This window comes from Cetorhinus maximus, chromosome 1, assembly GCF_964194155.1.
Source record: "Cetorhinus maximus chromosome 1, sCetMax3.hap1.1, whole genome shotgun sequence".
Taxonomy (NCBI): Eukaryota; Metazoa; Chordata; class Chondrichthyes; order Lamniformes; family Cetorhinidae; genus Cetorhinus; species Cetorhinus maximus.
The window spans coordinates 189,019,984-189,047,237 of NC_135879.1; the positions used below are offsets into that span (position 1 = coordinate 189,019,984).

The 27,254-nt window shown below is 43.1% G+C and overlaps 1 protein-coding gene and 1 long non-coding RNA gene across 7 annotated transcripts in view; one reads left to right on the top strand and one right to left on the bottom strand.

Annotated features, from left to right (window-relative positions):
- The window catches only part of LOC144686088 (uncharacterized), a 185,036-nt gene extending 170,371 nt beyond the window's left edge, over positions 1–14,665 (top strand). Inside the window, exon 3 of the long non-coding RNA XR_013577849.1 lies at positions 14,587–14,665. This is a non-coding gene — a long non-coding RNA (uncharacterized LOC144686088). The remainder of the gene's footprint in view (positions 1–14,586) is intronic.
- Positions 1–27,254, bottom strand: part of pdzd2 (PDZ domain containing 2) — a 631,303-nt gene that overhangs the window by 143,736 nt on the left and 460,313 nt on the right. For all 6 annotated transcript variants that reach the window (XM_078551140.1, XM_078551149.1, XM_078551169.1 and 3 more), the window contains one exon: positions 21,376–21,546. In XM_078551140.1, the coding sequence (XP_078407266.1) occupies positions 21,376–21,546 (171 nt within the window). The remainder of the gene's footprint in view (positions 1–21,375; positions 21,547–27,254) is intronic.

Consider the following 27,254-nt stretch of genomic DNA (forward strand, 5'->3'; position numbering starts at 1 on the left):
CGGGCCGAAGCACATTTCACGTCCGCTTCCAGGCCTGCTGACTTGGTGCCCACACCAAGCGTAAAATTCAGGCCTAGAAGAACATTGAGGGGACAGTGATCATAATATCTTTAGGTTTAGGTTGGCTATGGAAAAGGACAAGGTGCAATCTAGAGCAAAACTAATTTATTGGTGGAGGACCGACTATATTTGGGTGAGAGCAGATCTGGTCCAGTAAAACTGGAATCAAAGACTGGCAGGCAAAACTATCAGAACAATCGGCTGTCTTTAAAAAGGAGATTGTTTATGTACAGTCCAGCTACATGCCCACATAGGAGACAGGCATTGCAAACAAACCCAGAGCTCCCTGGATGAGGAGTGTGTAAGATGAAAATGAAAATGGGTGCATATGACAGATGTCAGGTGAATAATATAATTGTGAACCAGGCTGAATATAGAATGCTCAGAAGGGAAATGAAGAAACAAATAAGAGAAACAACGAGAGAGTATGAGAAGATACTAGCAGCAAGCATAAAAGAGAATCCAAAAGTCTTCTATAGGCATAGAAATAGTAAAAGAGTGGTAAAAAGAGGAGTGGGGCTGATTAGGGACCTAAAACAGGGTTTACACATGAAGGTAGGCGACTGACACACTAAATGGGCTGAATTTTGCCGTCAACGGGCAGGGGGCGGGGCCCACTCACCGACGCGTAAAATGACGTGGGGTGTCATCGCGCCCCATTTAAATTTTCAGGAAGGCGGGGGCACAGCGAAATCAGCTGAGGCCATTGACAGGATCATTAAAACAATTAAAGGACCTGCCTATCCAACCTTAAGGTTGGCAGGCAGGCCAGGAGCCCCGGTGGAGAATAGAAAAAACATGAAACCTCATCCACCGACGGGATGAGGTTTCATGTAGGGATTTAAAAAGTTTAATAAAGTTTTAGTGTAAATTATGAACATGTCCCATCTTATGTGACATTGTCGCATGAGGGGGACACGTTAAGGATTTTTTTTTCTATTTTTAATGTTTTTAGAACTGTCAGTGATCTCCCTGAGGCAGCACTTAGCCTCAGGGAGATGTGCGCTCTTTGTGCGCATGCGCGAAAGAGCGCATTCTCACTTTTGGGGAATCCTCCCCTGTCCGCACAAGAAGCGCATAGCGCTTCCCACCGGACGTCACGCTGGGTTGACCTTAATTGGACCGCCCACATAAAATGGCTGCAGGGCCCGCTTCTCCGACAGGGATCGGCTCCCTGCCCTCCGGAGATTGGGCTGGGCCCGCCCGCCCGGAAGGCAGAAAATTCTGCCCAATGAGTATTTTGCGTCTGTCTTTACCAAGGAAGAAGATGCTGCCTAAGTCTTGGTGAAAGATGAGGTAGCTAAGACACTAGAAGGGCTAAAAATTGGGAAAGAGGAGGTATTAGAAAGGCTTACTGTACTTCAAGTTGATAAATCAGCAGGACCAGGGGAGATGCATTCAAGATACTGATAGAAGTAAGGGTGGAAGTTGCAGAGGCATTGCCATAATCTTCCAAAAACTCAGGGGTGGTGCCAGAGAACTGGAGAATTGCAAATGTTTCACCCTTGTTCAAAAAAGGGTGTAAATATAAACACAGCAACCACAGGCCAGTTAGTTTCACTTCGATGGTGGGAAACTTTCAGAAATAATGGACAGAATATTTCGCTTGTCGGGCAGACTTGCGCCAACCTGAACGAGCGTGAAACGACGCGCGATATTTCAGTCGGCGGATGCGCGTGGGAGTCGGTAGCCAACAATTAAGTGGCCTATTATGGCTATTAAAGTCATAGGGCAGCATTTTCCTGTCAGCAAGCGGGGGGCGGGGCCCACTCGCTGACACATAAAATGACATGTGGTGACGTCAGGCGTGCGTCCCGACGTCACCGCGCTTCATTTAGATTTTCAGGTCGGCGGACGTGCAGACTTAATTAAGGCCTTTAAAAAAGTAATTAAACCAATTAATTGACCTGCTCATCCAACCTTAATGTTGGCAGGCAGGCGAAGAGCCCAGGTGGCCTTCAGAAAAAACATGAAGCCTCACCCGTGGGCAGGATGAGGTTTCACGAGGGATTTAAAATGTGTATAAAATTTTTAAATAAAAGAAATTGACATGTCCCTGCTCATGTAACAGTGTCACATGTCCCTGCTCATGTAACAGTGTCACATGTCCCTGCTCATGTAACAGTGTCACATGTCCCTGCTCATGTAACAGTGTCACATGTCCCTGCTCATGTAACAGTGTCACATGAGGGGACAGGTCAGGAATGTTTTTTTCGCCCTTTAATAAAGTTTTCAAACTTGGGCCGAGCTCCCGGAGGCAGCACTACGCGTCAGCGAGATCTATGCGTTCTTTCGCACACATGCACGAAAGAGCGCACTCCCGGTTCAGGGAATCTCCCCCCCGCCCGCACAGGGAGCGCACAGCGCTTCCGGGCGGAGTTCATACTGGGCGGGCCTTAATTAGCCCCGATCGGAAATCCGCTTGCCTGTGCCTGCACCCGCACAACCCCCCTGACAGGGACAAAATGCTGCCCATAATTAAAAGAAATTTTTTGCTGCCCAGCCAACCTTGTGGCCTTTGGATTTTTTGATAAACCTCATCCACGGGTGGGATGGGGTTTCGATCAGTGATTAAAAAAAAAAAAATTTTCAAACTACTTTCTAACATGTCCCTGTTCATGCGTCAGAGTCACATGATAGGACATCGCTGTGCCTCAGGGAGTTTTTACTGCACGCATGCGCGAACTTCCACTCTCGCCCTCCTCCGCGCACGCACTTTCCCCCCCACCCCAGCAGCGCTGAGCACTGCAGCACGCGTTTCACACAGGTTGGCCATTAATTGGCCAACCAGCATGAAATCATGGTTGGGACCGATCGAGGGCAGCGGGCTGTTTCGCGGCCACTCCCGCCCGCCTCCGCTGAGCCTGCCCAACGACCAGAAAATCCTGGCCAATAATTCAAAACACATTTAACAGACACTTGAACAAAAGCTGGTGAATTAAGGAAAGCCAGCACAGATTGGTTAAGGACAAATCATATTTAACTATCTCGCTTGAGTTTTTTGATTAGGTAACAGAGAGGGTAGATGAGGATAGTGCGGTTGATGTGGTGTACATGGACTTCCAAAAGGCATTTGATAAAGTTCAGCATAACAGCAAGTTAGGGCTCATGGAATAAAAGGGCCAGTAACAGCATGGATACAAAGATGGTTGAATGACAGGAAACAGACTAGAGGTGAATGGTTGTTTTTTGGCCTGGTGGAAGATAATATGGTGGAGTTTCCCAGGGGTCGGTGTAGGACTGATGCTTTCATTGATATGTATATCAATGACCTAGAATTCAGTGTCGGGGCACAATTTCAAAAGTTTCAGATGACACAAACCTTGGAAAGATTGTGACTTGTGAAGAGGATAATGATAAACTCCAAGAGCTCATACACAGGTTTGTGGAATGGACAGACAAGCGGCAGATAAAATTTAATGCAGAGAGGTGTGAGGTGATTCATTTTGGTAGGAAGAACGAGGAGAGGCAATATAAAATAAAGGGTACAATTCTAAAGTGGGTAGAGCAGCCAAGTTGTGTTAAAATTGAGGCCAAAGTATTGAACACAGAATGACTCACAATGTGCAGCTACTGTTGTGAAATAGGAAAACATATATTATCATTACTCATTAGAATGTGTATTCAACAAAATGAAGAATTCAATCTGCAGCTGCCTGAAGCAATCTATGTCCAAATGCAGCAAGACCTGACAATATCCAGGCTTGGGCTGACAAGTGGCAAGTAACATTCATACCAGGTAAGTAACAAGTACCAGGCAATGACCATCTCTAACAAGAGAGAATCTAACCATTGTCCCTTGACATTCAATGGCATTACCATCGCTGGGTGACATAGACTGGGACCTGAATATTGAAGGATATGTGACATTTAGGAAGGACAGTAAGTTAGGAAATGGTGGAGGGGTGCCTCTGTTAATTAATGATAGTGTTAGCACATTAGAGAGGAATGACTCAAGTTCAGAAACCAGGATGTAGAAACGGTTTGGGTTGAGATGAGAAATGATAAAGGCAAGAAGACAATTGTGGGAGTGGTGTACAGGCTCCCTCATTGTAACTAAATAGTAGGATAGAGTATAAAGGAAGAAATAATGGGAGCTTGTTCAGAAAGTTATGGTGATCATGATGGGGGATTTTAATCTACATACAGACTGGAAAAATCAGATGGGTACAGGTAGTCTACATGAGGAGTTCATAGAATGTTTTTGGGATAGTTTCTTAGAACAGCATGTTCTGGAGCCGACCAGAGAGCAGGCTAAACTAGATCTGGTGTTGTGCAACAAGGTAGGATTAATTGATAACCCCATAGTGAAGGCACCCCTAGGTAACAGCAATCATAATATGATTGAATTTTACATTCAGTTTGAGGGGGAGAAGAGTAGGTCCAAGACTTGGATTTTAAACTTAAGGGCAATTATGAGGGGCATGAAAGCAAAGCTAGCTAAAGTGAACTGGCAAACAAGGTTAAGGGATAGATCAATAGAAGATGCAGTGGTAGACATGGTAAGTGTTATTTCAGAATACACAGAATAGATACATCCCAATGAGAAAGAAAATTTTCAAGGGGAGAACCCATCATCCGTGGTTAAAAAAAGTTAAAGACAGTATCAAACTTAAAGAGAAAGTATATAATTGCACAAAAATGCGTGGCAAGTCTGAAGATTGGGCAGATAATAAAGAACAGCAAAGAATGACAAAAAGATTAATAAGGAGGAAAAAATTAGAGTACAAGAGAATGCTTGCTAGAAATATAAAGATGGATAGTAAGAGTTTCTATTGATAATTAGAACCATAGAACACTACAGCACAGAAAACAGGCCATTCGGCCCTTCTAGTCTGTGCCGAAATATTATTCCGCTAGTCCCATTGACCTGCACCTAGTCCATAACCCTCCAGACCTCTCCCATCCATGTATCTATCTAATTTATTCTTAAAACTTAAGAGTGAGCCCGCATTTACCATGTCAGATGGTAGCTCGTTCCACACACTCACCACTCTCTGAGTGAAGAAGTTCCCCCTAATGTTCCCCCTAAACCTTTCCCCTTTCACCCTAAAGCCATGTCCTCTCGTGTTTATCTCTCCTAATCTAAGTGGAAAGAGCCTACTCGCATTTACTCTGTCTATACCCCCCACAATTTTGTAAACTTCTATCAAATCTCCCCTCATTCTTCTACGCTCCAAGGAATAAAGTCCTAACCTGTTTAATCTTTCCCTGTAACTCAACTCCTTAAGACCCGGCAACATCCTAGTAAATCTTCTCTGCACTCTCTCAATCTTACTGATATCCTCCCTGTAGTTAGGCAACCAGAACTGCACACAATACTCCAAAGTTGGCCTCACCAATGTCTTATACAACCTCACCATAACATCCCAACTCCTATACTCAATACTTTGATTTATGAAGGCCAGTATGCCAAAAGCTTTCTTTACAACCTTGTCTATCTGTGACGCCACTTTCAGGGAATTATGTACCTGAACTCCCAGATCCCTTTGTTCCTCTGCACTCCTCAGTGCCCTACTATTTACTGTGTGTGTCCTACCTTGGTTTGACCTTCCAAAATGTAACACCTCACACTTTTCCGCATTAAATTCCATCTGCCATTTTCTGGCCCATTTTTCCAGTTGGTCCAGATCTCTCTGCAAGCTTTGAAAGCCTTCCTCGCTGTCCACAATGCCTCCAATCTTAGTGTCATCAGCAAACTTGCTGATCCAATTCACCACATTATCATCCAAATCATTGATATAGACAACAAACAACAATGGTCCCAGTACAGATCCCTGAGGCACACCACTAGTCACAGACCTCCAGTCTGAGAAGCAATCATCCACTACCACTCTCTGTCTTCTCCCACACAGCCAATTTCGAATCCAGTTTACAACCTCTCCATGGATTCCAAGTGTTTGAACCTTCTGAACTAACCTCCCATGTGGGACCTTGTCAAAGGCCTTACTAAAGTCCATGTAGACAACATCCACAGCCTTTCCTTCATCTACTTTCTTGGTAACCTCCTCGAAAAACTCTACAAGGTTCGTTAAACACGACCTACCACGCACAAAGCCATGCTGACTATCCTTAATCAGCCCTTGGCTGTCCAAATAATTATATATCCGATCTCTCAGAACACCTTCCAATAATTTACCTACTAATGACGTCAGGCTCACTGGCCTGTAATTACCTGGTTTACTTTTGGATTAAATAAGAAAAGAGTTAACAAAGTGAGCATTGGTCCTATAGAGCGTGATTTTGGGAAATTAAAAATGAATAAGAGGATGGCAGATGAACTGAACAGGTATTTTGCATTGGTCTTCACCAGAGAAGACAAGTAACATCCCAGAAATTGGTGTAAATCAGGATTTGGAAGGGAGGGAGGAACTCAAGAAAATTACAATCACTAGGGAAGTGGCACTGAGTAAATTGTTAGAGCTGTGGGCTGACAATTCCCTGGGTCCTGATGGACTTCATCCTAGGGTCTTAAAATAAGTGGCTAGTGAAGAAAGTTGACGCGTTGCTTTTAATTTTCCAAAATTCCCTAGATTCTGGGAAGGTTCCAGATTGGAAAATAGCAAATGTAATTCCTTTATTCAGAAAGGGAAGGGGACAGAAAGCAGGAAAATACAAGCAAGTTAGCCTAACATCTGACAGAGGGAAAAATGTGGAAGCTACTATTAAAGATGTTATAGCAGGGCACTTAGAAAAATTCAAGGCAATCAGGCAAAGTCAACATGGGGCAGAATCTTCGGCTCAGCAAGTGGGGGCGGGGCCCGCTCACCGAGGTGTAAAATGACGCACGGTGACACCGGGCATGCGTCCCGACATCACAGCATCATTCAGATTTTCAGTTCGGTGGGCACACATCCGCTCCCGCTCCCGCCCAACCAAACAGAAAATTCTCCTCATGGTTTTGTAAAAGAGAAATCATGTTTAACCAATTCAGTAGAGTTCTTTGATGGAATCACACATTCTTTTAAATTCATTTTACAGGATGTGCACAGCCTGGGCACGGGTGTTAATCACTTGTCCTTAATGTTCACTATTGTAAATTAACTCCCAAGAATGTCCCCTTGTCTATGGCTGCTTGTTATGATGAGCAGTGTTCGTGTCATTCAGACGGGAAACCTTGGTTCCGGCACAAGATAAAGGCACGGAGTCATAGCCCTTCACATAGATTTCCCAATTGAAGATAAAATGATTGACTCGCCTGCCAGCGCATGCAATCTAGTCACTCAGGTAAAGAATCTTGGTTTGGTTGAGATTCTGGAGGACTGCTAGTGCCTGTGAGGAAGAATTTTTTCACCCAGAGGGTGGTGGAAATCTTGAACTCACTGCCTGAAAGGGTGGACGAGGCAGAAACCGTCATAACATTTAAGAAGTGTTTGGATGTGCACTTGCGATGCCATGGCATACAAGGCTATGGGCCTAGTGGTGGAAAATGGGATTCGAATAGTTAGGTACTTGTTTGACCGGCACAGACTCGATGGGTTAAAGGGCCTTTTTCTGTGCTGTAGACCTCTATGACTATGACTCTATGATAAGAAAACTAGTTATAAAGTGCATCATAAAATACACTGCATAAAACATTTCACTACACAAAACACCAGTTTACAAAGGTCAGCAAGCTTTAAACAAAATATACTGTATTTTTATTTTCAAACAACCTGGTCAAAAACTTGTGCTATTTCAATTATTACACATTTGAATCTTGTGTCACTCTTATCTATTAATGATACTAAGTGGTCTTGCTCATGAGGTCTGCCTGCCATTTTGAACTGGGTTTTTTAATGTTGTAATTGTGGTGCAATGAGGGGGAAGGGCTCTCTAATGTGAGCAATTAGAATGAAAAGTGTACTTTGGTATGATAGTAATTGTGAAGACTTCACCTAATAAGTAAAACATTGAAAAAAACTTCTGTAAAACAAAAATATTGCGGTTGCTGGAAATCTGAAATAGAAACAGAAAATGCTGGAAATACTCAATAGGCCTTGCTGAATCTGTGGGAAAATTCAGCTTGTGAACTCTGTTTCTCTCCCCTCAGGTGCTGCCAAGCTTGCTGAGTATTCCCAGCATTTTCTTTTTATTAGAAAAAGAGTTTGTATTTACCCTTCACATCCTCAAGATCCTGCAGTTAATAAATTGCTTTTGAAGTGCATACATTGTTGTTGTATATACAAGTGCAGCAGCCAATCACGGTTCCACAAACAGCAATGAGATAAGCTGTGAATTAATATGTTTTATCTGGCATTGCTGATTGAGGGATAAATGTTAGCCAGGATACCAGAATAACTCCCTTATTCTTCTGCCAAGTGTGCCACGGGATCTTTTGTATCCACCCAAAGGTAGCACCTTTGACAATAGAACACTTCTTTAGTACCGCACTGAAGTGTCAACCCGGGTGGTGGACTCAAATTCCTGGATTCAACACGTGACCTCCTGGCAGCAAGAGTGCTGCTACTGAGTCAAGTTACCACATACCCAAAGCAGTGGCTGCAAAGTAAAAGTTGGAACTTGAAACAAGTTATTTCATTTTTATGATTATCTATATGGATTACTTCAAAACAAATAGTTATCATCATCTATCTTTTTCTCCAGAGATTAGCAAACTTCTCAACCTGCAAACTTGCAGGCCTTAAGTTACAGAATGATAGAATGTTATAGCACAGAAGGCAGCCAGTCCTATTGTCTGCTCTCTGAAAGAGCATTTCAATCAGTCCCACTTTCTTGCTCTTTCCCCATAATCCTGCAGATTTTTTCTTAAGTATAGATCCAATTCTTTTTTGAAAGTTACTAAAGAATCTGCTTCCACCACCCTTTCAGGCAATACATTATAGATCATAACAGGCAGGCCCAGCTCCTGCTCTGTTCATCACTAATCATCTTTGATAAGGGAACCAAAAATGGGCATTACACCCCTTGTGAATCCAACCAGGGATCAAGCTATTTTGGATCTAGTATTGTGCAATGAGACAGGTTTAATAAATGATTTCAGAGTAAAAGATCCCCTTAGAAACAGTGACCATAACATGATGGAATTTAGCATTCAATTTGAGAATAAGAAACTTGGGTCGGAAACAACTGTGCTGAACTTAAATAAGGGTAATTACAAAGGAATGAGAGCAGAGTTGGCTGGAATGGACTGGGAAAGGAGATCAGCAGAAAAGACAGTTGATGAACAATGGCAAACGTTTAAGAAAATAGTTCATGACTCACAACAAAGGTATATCCCAGTGAGGAAGAAGGATTGTAGGAAGGGGATAAGCCAACCATGGTTAACAAAGGAAGTTAAGGTTAGTATCAAATTGAAAGAAAAAACATACAATGTGGGAAAAATTAGTGGTAAGCCAGAGGATTGGGAAAGTTTTAAAAACGGACAGAAGATGACCAAAAAATAATAAAGGGGGAGAAAATAAACTTTGAGGGTAAACTAGCAAGTAACATAAAAACAGACAGCAGGAGCTTCTTTAAATATATAAATAGGAAGAGAGAGGCCAAAGTCAATATAGGTCCCTTAGAGAATGAGGCTGGGGAAATAATAATAGGGAACCAGGGAATGGCAGAGGAGTTGAATAAATATTTTGCATCAGTCTTCATGGTAGAAGACACTAATAGCATACCAAAAATATTAAATAATCAAGGGGCAAAAGGGGGGAAGGAAAGAAATACAATAACTATCACTAGAGAAGAAGTTCTCGGGAAAACTAATGGGGCTAAAGGCGATAAGTCCCCTGGACCTGATGGGTTGCATCCTAGGATATTAAAGGAAATAGCTGCAGAGATAGTGGATGCACTGGTAGTAATCTTCCAAGAATCCTTAGATTTTGGAAAAGTCCCAGAGGAATGAAAAACTGCCAATGTAACACCCTTATTTAAAAAGGGGGGAGACAAAAAACTGGTAATTATAGGCCAGTCAGCTTAACATCCATCATTGGGAAAATGTTAGAGTCTTATAAAGGATGTAATAACAGAGCATTTAGAAAAGCACAATATAATCAAGCAGAGTCAGCATGGCTTCATGAAGGGGAAATCATGCCTGACAAATTTATTAGAATTCTTTGAGGAGGTAACAAGCAGGATAGATAAAGGGGAATCAATAGATGTAATATGTTTCGATTTCCAAAAGGCATTTGATAAGGTACTGCACATAAGGCTACTTAATAAGATAAGAGCCCATGGTGTTGGGGATAGTATATTAGTATGGATAGAGGATTGGCTAACTAATAGAAGACAGAGAGTTGGGATACAGGGGGCATTTTCAGGATGGCTACCTGTAACTAGTGGAGTGCCACAGGGATCACTGCTGGGGCCTCAATTATTTACAATATATATTAATGACTTTGATGAGGGAAATGAATGTACTGTTGCCAAGTTTGTGGATGACACAAAAATAGATGGGGAGGCAAGTGGTTAGGATGACATAAAGAGTCTACAGAGGGATATAGACAGGTTAAATGAGTGGGCAAAAACTTGGCAGATGGAATATAATGTGGGAAAATGTGAGGTTATGCACTAGTTAGACCACACCTAGAATATTGTGAACAGTTTTGGTCCCCTTATCTAGGGAAAGATATAGTGGCATTGGAGGCATCTAGGGAAAGATGTAGTGGCAAAGAAGGTTCACTAGGCTGATCCCGGGTATGGAGGGATTTTCTTATGAGGAGAGGTTGAGTAGGTTGGGCCTGTATTTATTGGAGTTTAGAAGAATGAGAGGCAACCTTATTGAAACATATAGGGCAGAATTTTACATTCCGCGTGCGGGCGTGCACCCGACACACTGGAACATAAAATGGTGCACGACGATGTCGGGTATGCATCCCAACGTTATTGTGAACATGCACCAGAGTCGGCTCCATGTCCGCCGATAATTGAGAGGTCTATTAAGGCCATTAACTACGTAATTAAGTTGAACTTTATGCTGCTCGTCCAATCTTACGGTTGGCGGGCAGGCAAAAAGGCCAAGCGGCCTTCACATTTTTTAGGAAACCTCATCCATGAGCGGGATGAGGTTTCCTAAAGCTAATACTGATGAAATAAAAACTTTATTTAGAAAATAAAAACATGTCCCATCTCACATGACATAGTCACATGAGGGAGCATGTTTCATTAAATTTTTAATATCCTAATACATTTTTTCAAAAAGCGCTTCAATCTCCCTGAGGCAGTCCTGTGCCACCAGGATATTGAAGTGCTCTTTCGCGTGCATGTGCAAAAGAGCACTGGACCTGACTCCCCCTCCTCCCTCCACCCGCACAGGTATTGCTGACTGCTCGCAATCCACGCAGGGTGGGCCTCAATTGGTCCGCCCATGTGAAATCGCGGTGTGGAGCCGATCACGGGCGGCCGTCGGCCCCGCAACTGCCCACACCCACCGAGCCTGCCCAATGACTGGAAAATCTGGCCATAAGGTTCTTAGGAGACTTGACAGGGTAGATGCTGAGAGGTTGTTTCCCCTTGTGGGAGAGTCTAGGACCAGAGGGCATAATCTCAGAATAAGGGGTCCCCCATTTAAGACAGAGATGAGGAGGAATTTCTTCTCTCAGAGAGTAGTGAATCTGTGGAACTCTTTACCGCAGAGGGCTGTAAAGGCTGGGTCATTAACTATATTCAAGGCTGAGATAGACAGATTTTTAATCAGTAAGGGAATCAAGGGTTATGGGGAAAAAGCAGGAAAGTGGAGTTGAGGATTATCAGATCAGCCATGATCTCATTGAAAGGTGGAGCAGACTCGATGGGCTGAATGGCCTACTTCTGCTCTTACGTCTTATGGTCTTATTTACATATGAAAAATGGACCTGATAAGTTTATCAGTGGCCCAAACACGCACACAGATTTGTCGTGAACGGTCCTACTGCTAAATTTCTCATGGTTGAGGCCATTTAACATCTCAAAAATAAGTGCTATAAATACCCTGTGAATCTACTTCAACAAGCAGAGTTTGTCAACAATTAGAACATTCTCCTGCATTGGAATAGCTGAAGTGGTTAAGAGAAACAGTGATCCACCCTTGAACAATAATGACTTTATCAGGGTCGCACAACACATTGGGATCAGCCCTCATGGCCTAAATCTAATAGCATGCCTGAATGCTTCTAGACAACTCCATGGAAAACCATCTCTGCTGCTTCTGTCAAAAGAAATTGATTGAAGCAGGATCTCCATACAACATCCCATCAATCCACTGGCCAGTCATTTGCAGAACTATGCTTGACTGGAAACTCTGAATGAGGCTCCTAATTTGTACAATACTAATTTCTGATGCTATTCTTCACCAAATAGGCAAGACAATGATGACAAAACATACACTGACCAACAATCCTGAGGTAGGCCATCTAAAGTTGTCAAGGATTGCCTACATTTGCTTTGCCAGCAACCAGCAGACAACCCATCATCTTTATTTCCTGCCCAACAATTAATTTCAAAGATTCTAAGGTTTCTGCTGAGCAATAGTGATGAGTGGTCATGAGAAAATTTAACCAACCTCAACCTCCTCTGAAAAAAACCAAAAGCTTCCATTTCCATTTGCTTCCATAAAAGAAATACAATGATGAATCGTCACTTGGAAAGTTTATGGCCATGGGTCCAACGGAAGAGCACCTGAACTGCTACACCATAGGACACATTAGGAACTGGAGATAGTTTAAATAAGTTATATTTATATTTGTGGGTGTTAGGAATGAAGTTTGATTTGCATTTCTGTACTTGTGTGTTAAGAAAAATGGGAAGTTGAGTTTTAGTTTCACTTTGAAAGATGCCTGCATTTTAATGAAGGTTATACGACTCTTGAAGGGAAAGTAAAACAAAGTAGAAAAAAAAATGCTGTTGCCTAGCAACAGGGGTCCAGACAGGGGGCCTCCACACAGGGACAGAGAAAACCAGGAAAGCAATTTTAGTTCAGTTGAAGTCAGGATTCCAGGGAGGCTGGACACAGGAGAGGGAACTGCAAGGAGCAGGTTCCAAAAAAACTAAAGAAGAAAGTCCCCAAATCCTGGGGAGTGGTACAGGAAAGGTCCCAAGAGGTCAGTCTAGTCAAAGGACAGGGGCAGGAATCTGGAAAAGGTCCTGATAAGTGAAGTTAAGAGCGAGAGACAAAGAAAGGCTCCAAGTTTAAAGGGAGAAGCTGCAGGACACAGATTTAAAGCAATATAGGCTTGCGAGAAGCCAGAAGATCCAAGGAGACAGCTGAAGGTCTGTGGCTATTTAGTATGGGCATGTGAAGCAGTGGTGTTCTGTTGGCATGGCTGAACATTTGAGAGCAAGTGCATAGAAGGAAGCTTGAATGCACATGGCGATCCAGGGGAGAGGGACATCGGAAGGAGAGTTCTGGAGGTGGAAAGCGTCTGAGAGAAAGCATCTTTTGGGAGAAGATTGCAAAGTGAGTTCTTTGAGAGTGGAGATTGGAAACCCTTGTGTGAAAGACGGAGTTCAGTGAGACCAGTTGACTCAAGGTGTGACAAGCGTCGAGGGGGGAGGAGCTGGGGGGGGGGGTGGTGGAGGATAGTTGATGAGGGATCTATTGCATCTGTTTGAGTTGGCATCTGTCACTTGGTTTCAGAGTGTGGTGTGCGTGATCACAGGTCACCTACTGGTTTACATGGGCTGTGTACTTACTGTGATCATTAGAGTATAAGATAGCTTTTGTAACTTGTGTTATCCTTACGAATTTGTATATATCCATAAAGGTATAGTTGTGGGTGAAGGAGTGTTGTAATATAGTTAATCTTTTCTTGTTTAAAAATGTTTTATTCTTTTATTAAAACTTCATCAGCTGACTCCTATGACTTTGTTCGGTAACCACTCTCCACATTTCTAAACAAAAAAGAAGTTAGGATCTATCAGTCCGGGTTTCACGCTGGGATCGGACTGTGCAGTAGTAACATCAGCTGGGATCATAAGACACAATAGAAAATCATCATATTTCTTGATCAGTGATTTGAAAATCATGAGTTTTATATTACATCTCCTGGATGATGCTCTTTATACCACTTTAAACTATGCCAAAAATATTACTGTCACTTTTTTGTGAGGTAAACATTGATATTTGTAGAGATTTTTGCTCTAGATAAAGCTTATTTTTCTTCTTCTTAGAACAGGGGAAATATGGTATACTGATTTAGTCCACTTCTTGTACCTAGCAATAGCACAGTCTGATCAATGACTTCAATAACAGGTTAGAGGCAGCAGAAAGGGGGATTTCTGCCTGAAGTCACGATAAAGTTAACCTGCAGGAACCAGTCAAGTGGAGACTATGCTGTGAGAGATGTTCGAACAATGTATCTGAATTATTCTAAAATGAGGGCAATACATTGCGCCTGTATCCCTGGGCTAAGAAGGAGAAATTCATTCCCCAGAATGAGGTTAGGATGTGATGGTCCCATCAATCCTTATTCTATCGGCTTACACATGAAGAATGGCTGTCCGGATGATGTACCAGAAGTAGCCAGGGTTTGGGCAAACAAGAACTGATCATGGATCACTACCTTCAGGAGAGGAAGGGTGGTGTCAACAACAAAGAAAGAATCTCATTCCTTAGCAGAGAAGCTAAAATTATAGAATTACCTGGAAAAACTCAGCAGGTCTGGCAGCATCGGCGGAGAAGAAAAGAGTTGACATTTCAAGTCCTCATGACCCTTCAGCAAAACTAATCTGCTGAAGGGTCATGAGGACTCGAAACGTCAACTCTTTTCTTAATTCTGTTTTTGTTTTGGATTTCCAGCATCCGCAGTAGTTTTTTGTTTTTAGCTAAAATTATGGCTGATGATTCCAGGTTAAAGATCACTTGCTGGTTTCTTCAGGTTTGTGTTGTTCTACAATTCACAGGAAGCAAAATGCAACTTCTGATATAAAGTGGAGCACAGACAAAGCAACAGATAGAACATCAGCACACTTGCATAATAAACCAATACCTGTCAGAAAATCTGCAAGTATGATAATCCACAATAAATTTCAAATGACATATCCATACAATCTGAAGTTTTAACAGAAATAACTTAAAAATCCTACAATGAAGGAATACAACTGCAATTATTCGGAGACACACATGTCTGATTCAACACTCATGACACACATTCCCGCTTTTCCATGCCTGAAACATTTGTTGGGTTTCTAAACATCTGTTTCTACAGTTTAGATGAAAGTAGAATGTCACAGCTAAAATTGAGAAACTTTTAAACATTGCCTGGGCTGAAGTACTGGTGATCCCAGTGTGAGTTACAAAAGGTAGAAGGATATGGGAGCTGGAACTCTTGCTGTAACAAAAGAATGCCTCTGTTACTTTGCAGTCAACAAGCCACTAATGAAATCCACATTTTCAGAAATTAATTCAGAATTGTGTGTTCCCATGATTTCTGCCAGTAAGTTGTAATCATGGAGAACAATGAGTAATTTTTTAAATTCTTTCACGGGGTGGAAGGGGTCAGCAACAGTGCTATCAAGCAGCACTTGCTTAGCAATAACCTGCCCACTGACACTCAGTTTGGGTTCTGCCAGGGCCTCTCAGCTCCTGACCTTATTAAAGCCTTGGTTCAAACACGGATAAAAGAGCTGAACTCAAGAGGTGAGGTGAGAGTGACTGCCCTTGACATCAAGGCAGCATTTGATCGAGTGTGGCATAAGGAGCCCTAGAAAAACTGGGGTCAATGGGAATCAGGGGGAAAACTCTCCGCTGGTTGGAGTCATACCTAGTACAAAGGAAGATGGTTGTGGTTGTTCAGGGTCAATCATCTCAGTTCCAGGACATCAGGAGTTCCTCAGGGTAGTGTCCTATACCCAAACATCTTCAGCTGCTTCATCAATGACCTTCCTTCCATCATAAGGACAGAAGTGACGATGTTTGCTGATGATTGCAAAATGCTCAGCACCATTTGCAACTCCTCAGATACTAAAGCAGTCCATGTCCAAATGCAGCAAGACATGGGCTGACAAGTGGCAAGAAACGTTCGTGCCACACAAGTGTCAGGCAATGACCATCTCCAACAAGAGAGAATCTGACCATTGCTTCTTGACATTCAATGGCATTATCATCGCTGAATCCCCCTCTATCAACATCCTGGGGATTACCGTTGACCAGAAATTGAACTGAACTAGCCATATAAATACTGTGGCTACACGAGCAGGTCAGAGGCTAGGAATCCTGCAGCGAGTAACTCACCTCCTGACTCTCCAAAGGCTGTCCACCATCTACAAGGCACAGGTTAGGAGTGTGATGGAATATTCTCCACTTGCCTGGATAAGTGCAGCTCCAACAACAAGAAACTTGACACCATCCAGGACAAAGCAGCCTGCTTGATTGGCATCCCGTCCACAAACATTCACTCCCTCCACCACCGACGCACATTGGCAGCATTGTGTACTATCTACAAGTTGCACTGCAGGAGAGTTCCTGGTGAGTACCAATCCTCCTTTGACAGCATGTTCCAAATGCACGACAGCATCTAGAAGGACAACAGCAGCAGACGAATGGGAACACCACCACCTGCAAGTTTCTCTCTAAGTCACTCACCATTCTGACTTGGAACTATATCGCCATTCATTCGCTGTTGCTGGGTCAAAATCCTGGAACTCCCTCCCTAACAGCACAGTGGGTGTACCTACACCACATGGACTGCAGTGGTTGAAGAAGGCAGCTCACTACCACCTTCTCAAGGGCAATTAGGGATGGGCAATAAATGCTGGCCTAGCCAGCAAAGCTCACATACCATGAACAAATGAAATAAAAGGATGTGGGCATCGCTGGCTAGATCAACATTTGTTACCCATCCCTAATTATCTTGAGAAGGTGGGTGAGAATGTCTTCTTGAACCACTGCAGTCCATGTGTTGTAGATACCCACAGACCTGTTAGGAAGTGAGTTCCAGGATTTTGACAGCAATAGTGAAGGAATGGCAACATAGTTTCAAGTCAGGATGGTGTGTGAATTAGAGGGAAACTTGTAGGTGGTGGCATTCCCATGCATCTGCTGTCCTTGTCCTTCTAGGTGGTAGAGGTTATGGGTTCGGATGGTGCTGTCATAGGAACTTTGGTGAGTTGCTGCAGTGTATCTTGTAGATGGTACACACTGCTGCCACTGTGTGTCAGTGGTGGGGGGAGTGAATGTTTCAGATATTCTCCTATTTTCTGTTGAGATACAAATTTTGAGCCCTCCAAATGATCACTTCAAGCTATTTTATTGTGCAATATAGTCAGCATGTTGAAGTTTTTGCCTAAAATATGTTTTCTTTGGTTTCTGCTATAATTGTAGAACTGTTTAAATAATAGCATATTAGTAACATGATTGTTATCTGGATAATATAGGTTTGTTCTGAATAATTACAAGCCATTAATACCTAATTAAAACAGATTCCTAGTGGCAATGTATGTTGCAGGAAAGTAGAAAGTGTGCAGAGCAAGCAGACCATGATGCTTAAACAGCGTGCAATGCTGATCTGACACCAGTGGTGCCATTTTGCAGCTCAAAGCACCAGCTAACGCCCTCTCTAAACTTCATACAGCTGAATGTGCATTCAACCGGAAGGAATGATTCTCCCCCAACCCCACACCCCTCCCCAGCTGGCACCAGCACTCCATTCAGGGATCATCAACTACTTACAGATTAGTTTCTGGTTGATTTCCTCTAGCTGCTACTTCAATTCTGTAGCTGTTTGGTGCTTTCCATAGTTGTTTGAAGTTGAAAAAGTCTGCAGTGAGTGATGTGACAGCTGAGAAGGTTTGAGGAGTTAGGGTTCAAATTAAAAATTGCAGAACCTCAAAACTAATAATCTCATTACTGAAGCCATGCACCAATTGGCATAGAGATAAACAGATCTGAATGTTGAATGTATGGAAGAGTGGTGTGGGATGCAACTGTTTTGTTTCATAGCTACTGGCATCAATGCTAGGGAAAGTGAGAGCTGTTCCATTGGGACAGGCTCTACTTAAATCGAGTTGGGACCAGTGTCCTAGCGAGCTGAATAACAAGAGCAGTAGACAGCCCTTTAAATTAATAAATGGAGATAGGCAGATTCAGGAAAGAGTAAATTCAAAAGCAGCAAAGGGAAATGAAAAGGCTCTAGAGCAGAGCAGCGTTTTCAGTAATAAGAAGCAAAGTGGGTCAGGAAGGGATGGTGAGTCTAACTGTCTCCTCAGCTCCTCAGGCTCCTTGCATTAAGGAGACATCAGGGAGAATTGCAAAAGTGCAAAAAGCACTATATCTGAATGCACAAAGCATCACAAAAAATTAGATGAATTAATGGCACAGATAGAAATTAATGGCTTTGATCTAATAAACATTATGGAGACACAGTTGCAAAGAAGTTTGGGAACTAAATATACCAGGATATTTAACTTTTAGAACAGATGTGCAAAATGGAATAAGCAGATGTAGCCCTGTCAATAAAGGATGGGATAAAGAAAGTAGACAGAAAGGACCTTAGATCAGCAAATCAAAAAGTAGAATCAGTTTGGGTGGAGCTAAGAAACAGCAAGGGACAGAAAACATTGGTGGGAATTGTTTGTAGGCCATCCAACAGGAATTCACCGAGGCTCCTTCGATAGCAGCTTCCAAACTCATGACCGTTACCATCTAGAAGGACAAGGGCAGCAGGTAGATGGGAATACCACCAAATGGAAGTTCCCCTCCAAGTTACTCACCATCCTGACTTGGAAATATATCACTATTCCTTCACTGTCGCTGGGTCAAAATCCTGGAACTCCCTCCCTAACAGCATTGTAGGTGTACCTACACCACATGGACTGCAGCGGCTCAAGAAGGCAGCTCACCACCACCTTTTCAAGGGCAACTAGGGATGGGCAATTAATGCTGGCCCAGCCAGCGACGCCCACATCCCATGAATGAAAAAAAACAATAGTTGTAGAATAGGGCAGAGTCTAAATCAGGAAATTAGAGGCATATGTAATAAGAGTAAGGCAATAATCATGAAGGACTTAAAAATCTTCACTTAAATATGGCAAACTAAATTTTTAATAATAGTGTGGATAACGAGTTCATAGAATGTATGAAAGATAATTTTCTAGGCCAGTATGAGGAACCAACTAGGGAACAGGTTACTTTGGATCTAGCATAATGCATTGTGAAATGTATAATTAATAACCTTATAGTAAAGGGGTCTTGAGGGAAAAGTGACCATAATATGATAGAATTTTATACCAAGCTGAATTTTATGGGTCACCTGTTGGCAGAAACAGGTGGGTGGATCTGTAAATTTAGGCACTGTGCCATCAGTGGCGTGCCTGCTGCCGGCCGGCTGGCCTGCCCCTGCCCCCCACCACAATTTTACAGGCGGCAGGGGAGATGTCAGCCCAACCGTGGCCGAATTGAGACCTTTAAGCGAGCATTGGGCCTCAGCCCGGCGCTGCGCCAATCTAATGCATGGTGGAAGAGGCCTATGCCCAATGCGTAGTCTGGCAGCACCGCTGTGGGCTGCTGGTCAGTGAAAGGAGGGGTTCCTCCTCATTGAAATTTATTCTGGGATGGGGTACCTGCCCTCAATGTATAATCCAGCCCATTAAGTTTGAAAATGAATTCATTAAGTCTGAAACTAGGGTCTTAACTCTAAGCAAAGTGCGGGAAGGTGGATTTGAGGTAGAAGGTCAGCCATGGTCATGTTGAATGACAGAGCAAGTTGGAGGGGCCAAAAGGCCTGCTCCTAATTTTTTTCATATGTTCTTATGTTAGTGAATTGCCCAGAGCAGCAAACCTGGAAGCAGCTCAACCGGACCAGTTCCAATTTCCATTGAAAATTAGGCCTATTGATAACTGATTTTTCCTCCTGGGATGTAAAAGGTTGTATGCCATTCCATCCCTTTGCACATATAAATATTCTTGATTGGTATAGTAAACCACACTCATAGATAAGACCATGGTCCACAAAGCTATTATTTACTTGCCATAACTTTTAAATGTCAAATGTATGTTACAATCTGATGGTAAACCAGGCTCCCCAATGCAGCAGGAGGCCAGCAAGTCAGCTGGGACTTGGAATTAAGAAATGCAAAACAAAGTTCTAGTGATTCAAGAAATAATAATTTATGTGTGGATTTATTTTTTCCATCTGCACTGATAACAATGACACTCAACACACACTAAAATAATCATTGCCTCTTACTAACAGATTAATATCCCAACAACCAGAAATGTTATTTTTTTGCAGAACGTTGAGTCCAGTCTGTTTGACCATCACCCTGGCCTAGCAGAAATTAATAAAACTCACCTAAACCATCCATCTAACTAGGTTACAAGAGTACAGAAGTTAACAGCAATCAGCTTCCAGTGAACCACAAAAGACAATAATCCACCCTGAAGGACCCTTCATTATGTCTGCAAGACTGTTAAAATTCTCTTGATCCAGTCAACCATCAGTTACCACTTTATCCCAACCCTTCAACTGTACAAAGGCAAAATACTATAGATGCTAGAAATCTGCAATAAAGATAGAACATTCTAGAGACACTCAGCAGATCTGGCAGCATCTGTGGAGAGAGAAATGGGCTGTAGTTGTTCAGTATATTTTGAGGTAAACATTCCCCAACTCCAGTGATGCTGGCTTTAACAGCTTCTACCAACCACCCTGGGGTCTTGTCATTCCTCATCTAATCTGACCTGAGAAAAAAGCTGCTCTATTGTGCATCATGTAGGATGTAAGGTTGATGAGATATTCTGTGTTTTTGCCAGAAATATCTTGCAGGGGGGATAGGAAGGAAATCTTCAGGAGATTAAGTGGGGGTCAGGAGAATAGAGTTTGGAACAAAGCAAACTTTTTTACAGAGGGAGAAAAGAAACCTGGAAAATACAAAGCAGCTTGTTCAAGATTGAGCAAAACGGGTTAAGATTTCAGGCAGAGCTTTTATCAGAAGGGTTTGGGGGCATGAAGAGTCAACATCTGAACCTGTCGATTCAGGTTATATGGATCGCCAGCTTCCACAATGGTTCTCTCTTCTGCTCACCCATGCTGAAGTTGATGTCAGCCATTTCCCTTCACTCTCTGCTGTGTCCTTGCACTGCTCTTAACTCTCAGACAATGAACAATTCTAAGTATGGTTCTGGACATGATTCAGGATTCTGACATGCTCTGGAAAGCATATGATTATGTAAGAAAGACTGTTCAGATTGCCCTGGTGCAGTTGAACCCTAGTAGCTGTTTACAATATTAATAGTGTCATTAATAAAGTCTCTGCAACAACTTCATTAAAATACTGAATGGAGGAATTTCACTCGAATTCATTAACCAATTTCTTCAAAATAATGCACGGAAGAATTTCTACTTTTTTGTCGTACTTCTGCCTTTAATGTTTTAAGTAACACAGCACATACATTTATACATCAGCACTTACACTTTCTGGACGGTGGTGCACATGGCAGTTGGCTGCAACATCTTCACTGTCTGGCTTTACATTCTCTTTATTTTCCGTAGGAGAAGGGGAGTTATCAGCAACCACAAAGTTAGTCACTAAATCAGGTAAACTTGTGGAGGGGAATTTCTGGAAATGGATCTCAGATTCATCCTGTAAGAAGGAAAAAAGTATAATTAAAAATGGTTTGTTTTGATACTGGTACTGTTTTCACACCTCCACAATAATGCATTTGTCATCTTTGCATTATTAAGAAATATTTCAAAATACCATTTTTTTTGTCCAGTTTATTTTATTTTCCTTAATTTTATAAACAATCTCCTGAGCACTACTTTCAGCCTTGAGAGCAGGGAATCAAGGACATAGGAGGGATGTGAGGAAATGCAGGGGATTTCAAACCCTAAAACTTAAGGGTGGAATTTTCCATTCTGGGGATTGAGTGGAGTGGTGGGTAGGAAATTTGGCATGATTCCTGCTGGGGCAGGTGAACACATGCAATCTTCTGCTTTTCAGCTCATTAAGTATGTGTCAGCAAGGAGCTCAGAAAATTTCAGGGAGGGGTGAGCAGGAAGTAGCCCACCCCACCATTACCTCATGGGGTCGAAGGCCCTGGTGCCAGATTTAAAGGGACAGACATTCACTCATTGTAGGCCAGGAGCTCCACATTGCTTCTCCAGAGTCCTTGCGCCGCAACTCGTACCCAAGAAGCTCGCAGATGTGGGCCTCCGGCATTGCCTGTCACTCATCTCTAGACAAGAGCACCACCGGTGATACACCCATGGTTGGGCCAATGCTCTCATTACTGGTCCATATTCGTCAGCCTCTTGACCTTATAGAGGCCCTGCTACCTCTTGCTGCTCAGGCCCTTGCTCCTCCTGGCCCTGTGCCAACCTGTGATGGGTCCTCCATGTCCTCATCTGGATGAGAGCCATTGCCAAGGCATGGCTGCCTGCAGCCTTTATTATTGATGCCTCAACGGCTGTTGTGAATGAATTGAGTCATAGAGTCATAGAGTTATACAACATAGAAACAGGCCCTTCGGCCCATCGTGTCCATGCCGGCCATCAAGCACCTATTTATTTTAATCCCATTTTCCAGCACTTGACCTGTAGTCCTGTACGCTATGGTGTTTCAAGTGCTCATCTAAATACTTCTTAAATGTTGTAAGGGTTCCTGCCTCTACCATCCCCTCAGGCAGCGTGTTCTAGATTCCAACCACCCTCTGGGTGAAAAAGCTTTTCCTCAAATCCCCTCTAAACCTCTTGCTGTTTACCTTAAATCTTAAATAACCCCCTGGTTATTTTCCGCTAAGGGGAAAAGTTTCTTCCTATCTACCCTATCTATACCCCTCATAATTTTGTATACCTCTATCTTGTCCCTCCTACCACCAGTATCCTGAGTTCTCCCCCCAGGACCCCATCGTCGACACCACCGACCCTGCCTTCTAAGACACTCTCTCCTGTCTCGGGACACCCCATTAATTCACATATACCCATTATTTCTCGATTTACCTTGTCTCCTCTCCTATCCCACAACCAACAGATCAGATCAAAGCTCTACAGTCCTGTCACATCTAGTGGTGGGCAATTAAACAACTAACCAGAGTTGGTGCATTTGCAACTACCTTCAGTCAGAACTGTCGAAAGGATGATACAACACAGCCTCCGGAGGTCCCCATTATCATAGATGCCTATCTTCAGCCAATTCGATTCACTCCACGTGATATCAAGAAATGGCTCAATTCTCTGGATACTCCAAAAGCTATAGGCCCTGACAGCATCCCTATTATAGTACTGAAGACTTCTGCTCCATAATTAGTTGCACCCTTAGCCAAGCTGCTCCAATACAGCTATAACTGGCATCTACCTAACAATATGAAAAATTGCCCAGCTATGTCCTGTCCACAAAAAGCAGGACAAATCCAATCCAGCCAATTACCGCCCCATCAGCCTACTCTCAATCACCAGTAAAGTAATGGAAGGTATCAATGACAATGCTATCAAGTGGCTCTTGCACAGCAATTACCTGCTCAGGGTCCTGGGTTCTGCCAGGGCCACTTGGCTCCAGATCTTCTTATGGTCTGAATCCAAACATGGAAAAAAGAGCCAAATTCAAGGGGCGAGGTGAAAGTGATTACTCTCGACATCAAGGCAGCATTTGACCAAGTCATCAGGGAGCCTTGGTAATATTAAAGTCAATAGGAATCAATGGGTAAACTATCCCCTGGTTGGAGTCATCCCTATCACAAAGGATGATGGTTGTTGAAGCCAATTATCACAGGCTCAAGACTTCGCTGCAGGAGTTCCTCAGGGCGGTGTGCTAAGCCGAACCACCATCAACTACTTCACCTTCCCACCACCATAAGATTAGAAGTGAGGATGATTGCTGGCGATTGCACAGTGTTCAGTACCATTCACAGGGAGAGAGTGGGTGGAGATAAAAGGTATGAAATTTTTTGTGACAAGGAATTATATACACATTGTAGCATAAAGCAGCATGATGGCCAGAAAATTATTGCACTTGTTATGGTGTATAATTAAATGCAAACTGTTCTAGAGCACTTCAAATGGATGGAATTATTAGATTTCAAGTAGGAACACTAGTTTTCCCTTTGTTTACTTTCTATTCCTGTCAAGACTGTGGACCAGTGCATTTGTATAAAATCACCCAAGTGACCTCAGCATTTCAACGTTTCAGCATTCAATGCAATTAGTGCATGTAATACAGGATGAAGACCATACTAACAGAACATGACCTTGCTGGATTATGTATATGTGACATGAAGCAAAGGCTACGGAGAGGGAGAGGCTGAGGTTGGGAAAACATTTCAAAGGGCAATGTTCTATAATTGAAAAGTCAGAATTCCTCCAAAAGGCAGAAATTTCTCATCCCTTCATTCACGGCTGCTCTGGTACCAAAGCAGTCTGTGCCCGCATGCAGAGACCTGACAACATTCAGGCTTGTTTGTACCAAATGCCAGGCAATGACCATCTCCAACAAGAGAGAATCTAACCATCTCACCTTGACATTCAACAGCATGATCATTACTGAATTCTACACCATCAACATTCTGTGGTGGGGGGGGGTTACCACTGACCAGGAACTTAACTGGACCAACCATATAAATGGCTACAAGAGCAGGTCAGAGACTGGGAATTATGTGGCATCCTGCTCCTCAAATCCTGTCCATGATCTACATGGCACAAGTCAGGAGTGTGATGGAATACTCTCCACTTGTCTGAATGAGTGCAGCTCCATCAACACTCAAGAAGCTTGACACCATGCTTGATTGATACCCTATCAACCACACTCTCCACCAATGCACAGTGGCAGCAATGTGTACCATCTACAAGATGCATCACAGGAACTCACCTAGGCTCCTTGGACAGTACCATCCAAACGCTCTACCTCTAGAAGGATAGAACCAGCAGACAACATGGGAATACCACCACCTGCATGTTCCCCTGCAAGCCACACACCATTCTGCTTTGGAAATATATTGCTGTTCCTTCACTGTTGCTGGGTCAAAATCCTGGAATTCCTTTCAGCACTGTGGCTGTTTCCACACCACATGGACTGCAGTGATTCAAGAAGGAGCTCACCACCACCTTCTCAAGGGCACTTAGGGAAGGGCAATAAATGCTGGTCTTCACGGCGAAACAACTCCCAGGAACGAAAAAAATTATTTTCAATCTTGGTGGCGCCTTGCAGTGTATACCTTGATCCTTCATTTAAATTTATAAATTAAAAATAATGCTTTAAAATATCTGGTTTAATATCTATCAGGCTTTATCAAGGTTTTCCAATGGCATCAGGCTACATGGCCAGGATTTTCAGCTCAGCATGTGGACACGTGCCCGACACGCCCGAGCATGAAATAGCATGCGATGACGTCGGGCAGTCCCAATGTCATCGTGCACTCGAGTAATACTTTGGTCCGCGGGAGCGCACAAGAGTTGGCAGCGCGCCCGCCAACAATTAAGAGGCCTATTAAGGCCCTTAAGCAGGTAATCAAGTAGAATTTTTCGCTGCCTGTCCAACCTTACAGTTGGTGGGCGGGTGAATAGGCCAGGCAGCCTTTGCATTTTTTGCGAAACCTCATCCACGGGCGGGATGGGGTTTCCTAGAGTGAATTTAAAAAAAAGAAACATTTTTTTAAACTCATTTTTTACATATCCCTCTTCATGTGATTAAGTCATATATGGGAACATGTTTATATTAATTGTAGATTTCTCATTTTAAAAATCTTCAGCTCCCTGAGGCAGCTAGGTGCCTTCAGGGTGCTTTCAGTGAGCGCTCCCCTGTGCATGCGTAAACTTCAGCGCTCGTGTTCCTCCTGCCCCCACCCCGGCAGCGCTGGCTAGCTGTTATTTGGGGCCCAATCGCGGGCGGTGGACCATTTCACAGCTGCTCCCGGCCCCGCCGCTGTGTCCGCCCGATGAGGGGAAAATCCTGCCCTATGAGCTGTTGTTTTCAATTTATTCTTTGAAAATGTTACAGAAATAGCTATTTGTTCAAAAAATAGAATGGATCCACAAATACCTTCCCTTGTAGAATTGTGATCTCCAGGGGGTAATTAGTTCTGAAAACCAAATCATGTACAGAATTCACAGAATCACAGTGCAGAAGAGGCCCTTCGGCCCATTGAGTCTGCACCGACACTTGAGAAACACCTGACCTACCTACCTAATCCCATTTACCAGCACTTGGCCCATAGCCTTGAATGTTATGACGCGCCAAGTGCTCATCCAGGTACTTTTTAAAGGGTGTGAGGCAACCCGCCTCCACCGCCCTCCCAGGCAGTGCATTCCAGACTGTCACCACCCTCTGGGTAAAAAAGTTTTTCCTCACATCCCCCCTAAACCTCCTGCTCCTCACCTTGAACTTATGCCCCCTTGTGACTGACCCTTCAACTATGGGGAACAGCTGCTCCCTATCCACCAAGTCCATGCCCCTCATAATCTTGTACACCTCAATCAGGTCGCCCCTCAGTCTTCTCTGCTCCAACGAAAACAACCCAAGTCTATCCAACCTCTCTTCATAACTTAAATGTTTTATCCCAGGCAACATCCTGGTGAATCTCCTCTGCACCCCCTCCAGTGCAATCACATCCTTAAAATCTAATATTCAAGTCATGAAGTAAACATAATATCATTGTTCATCAGCACAGCTTTAGCTTTGAAGATATTTTAAACATACATATTTAAGAATAATTCAACATTAACGTAAGGGCACTAATACAAAATGATGCCTATGCAGCCTAATTTGCTCCGATTAAGGCAATGACCGGAGTATCAAATGAAACTTGCACATGAATATTTCATTTTTTAACAAGGATTATTTGTAGAATTAAAAGGTCACACGCCAAACATCCACAGACAGAAGTGTCAGGTTATAAGTGCACCACTCCTCCAGCATTGTGATCGTAAGGTAATTATAGTTAAGGAAGGATATTCAGCCAAGCTTAGTGCATCCACATTTTGAAAAGCCTGCAACTGCATTGCTTCAAATAGGAGATTTAGGCCTCATTTTATTAACTTGAACTCCAGGAAGGTGAGGCACCCAAACAAGATTGCAAATTTGAAACCAGAACCCTTGATTGCTAAACATACAAACATATGAATGAGGAACAGGAGTAGACCATTCAGCCCATCAAGCCTGCTCCGCCATTCGATAAGATCATGGGTGATCTGACTGTGGCCTCAAATCTACTTTCCTGCATATTCCCTTTACTCTTTGACTCCCTTATCAGTCAAGAATCTATCTAACTTAGCCTTAAAAATATTCACTGATCTTGCCTCCACCACTCTCAGGGGAAGAAAGTTCCACAGACTCACGACACTCCGAAGAAAACAATTCTC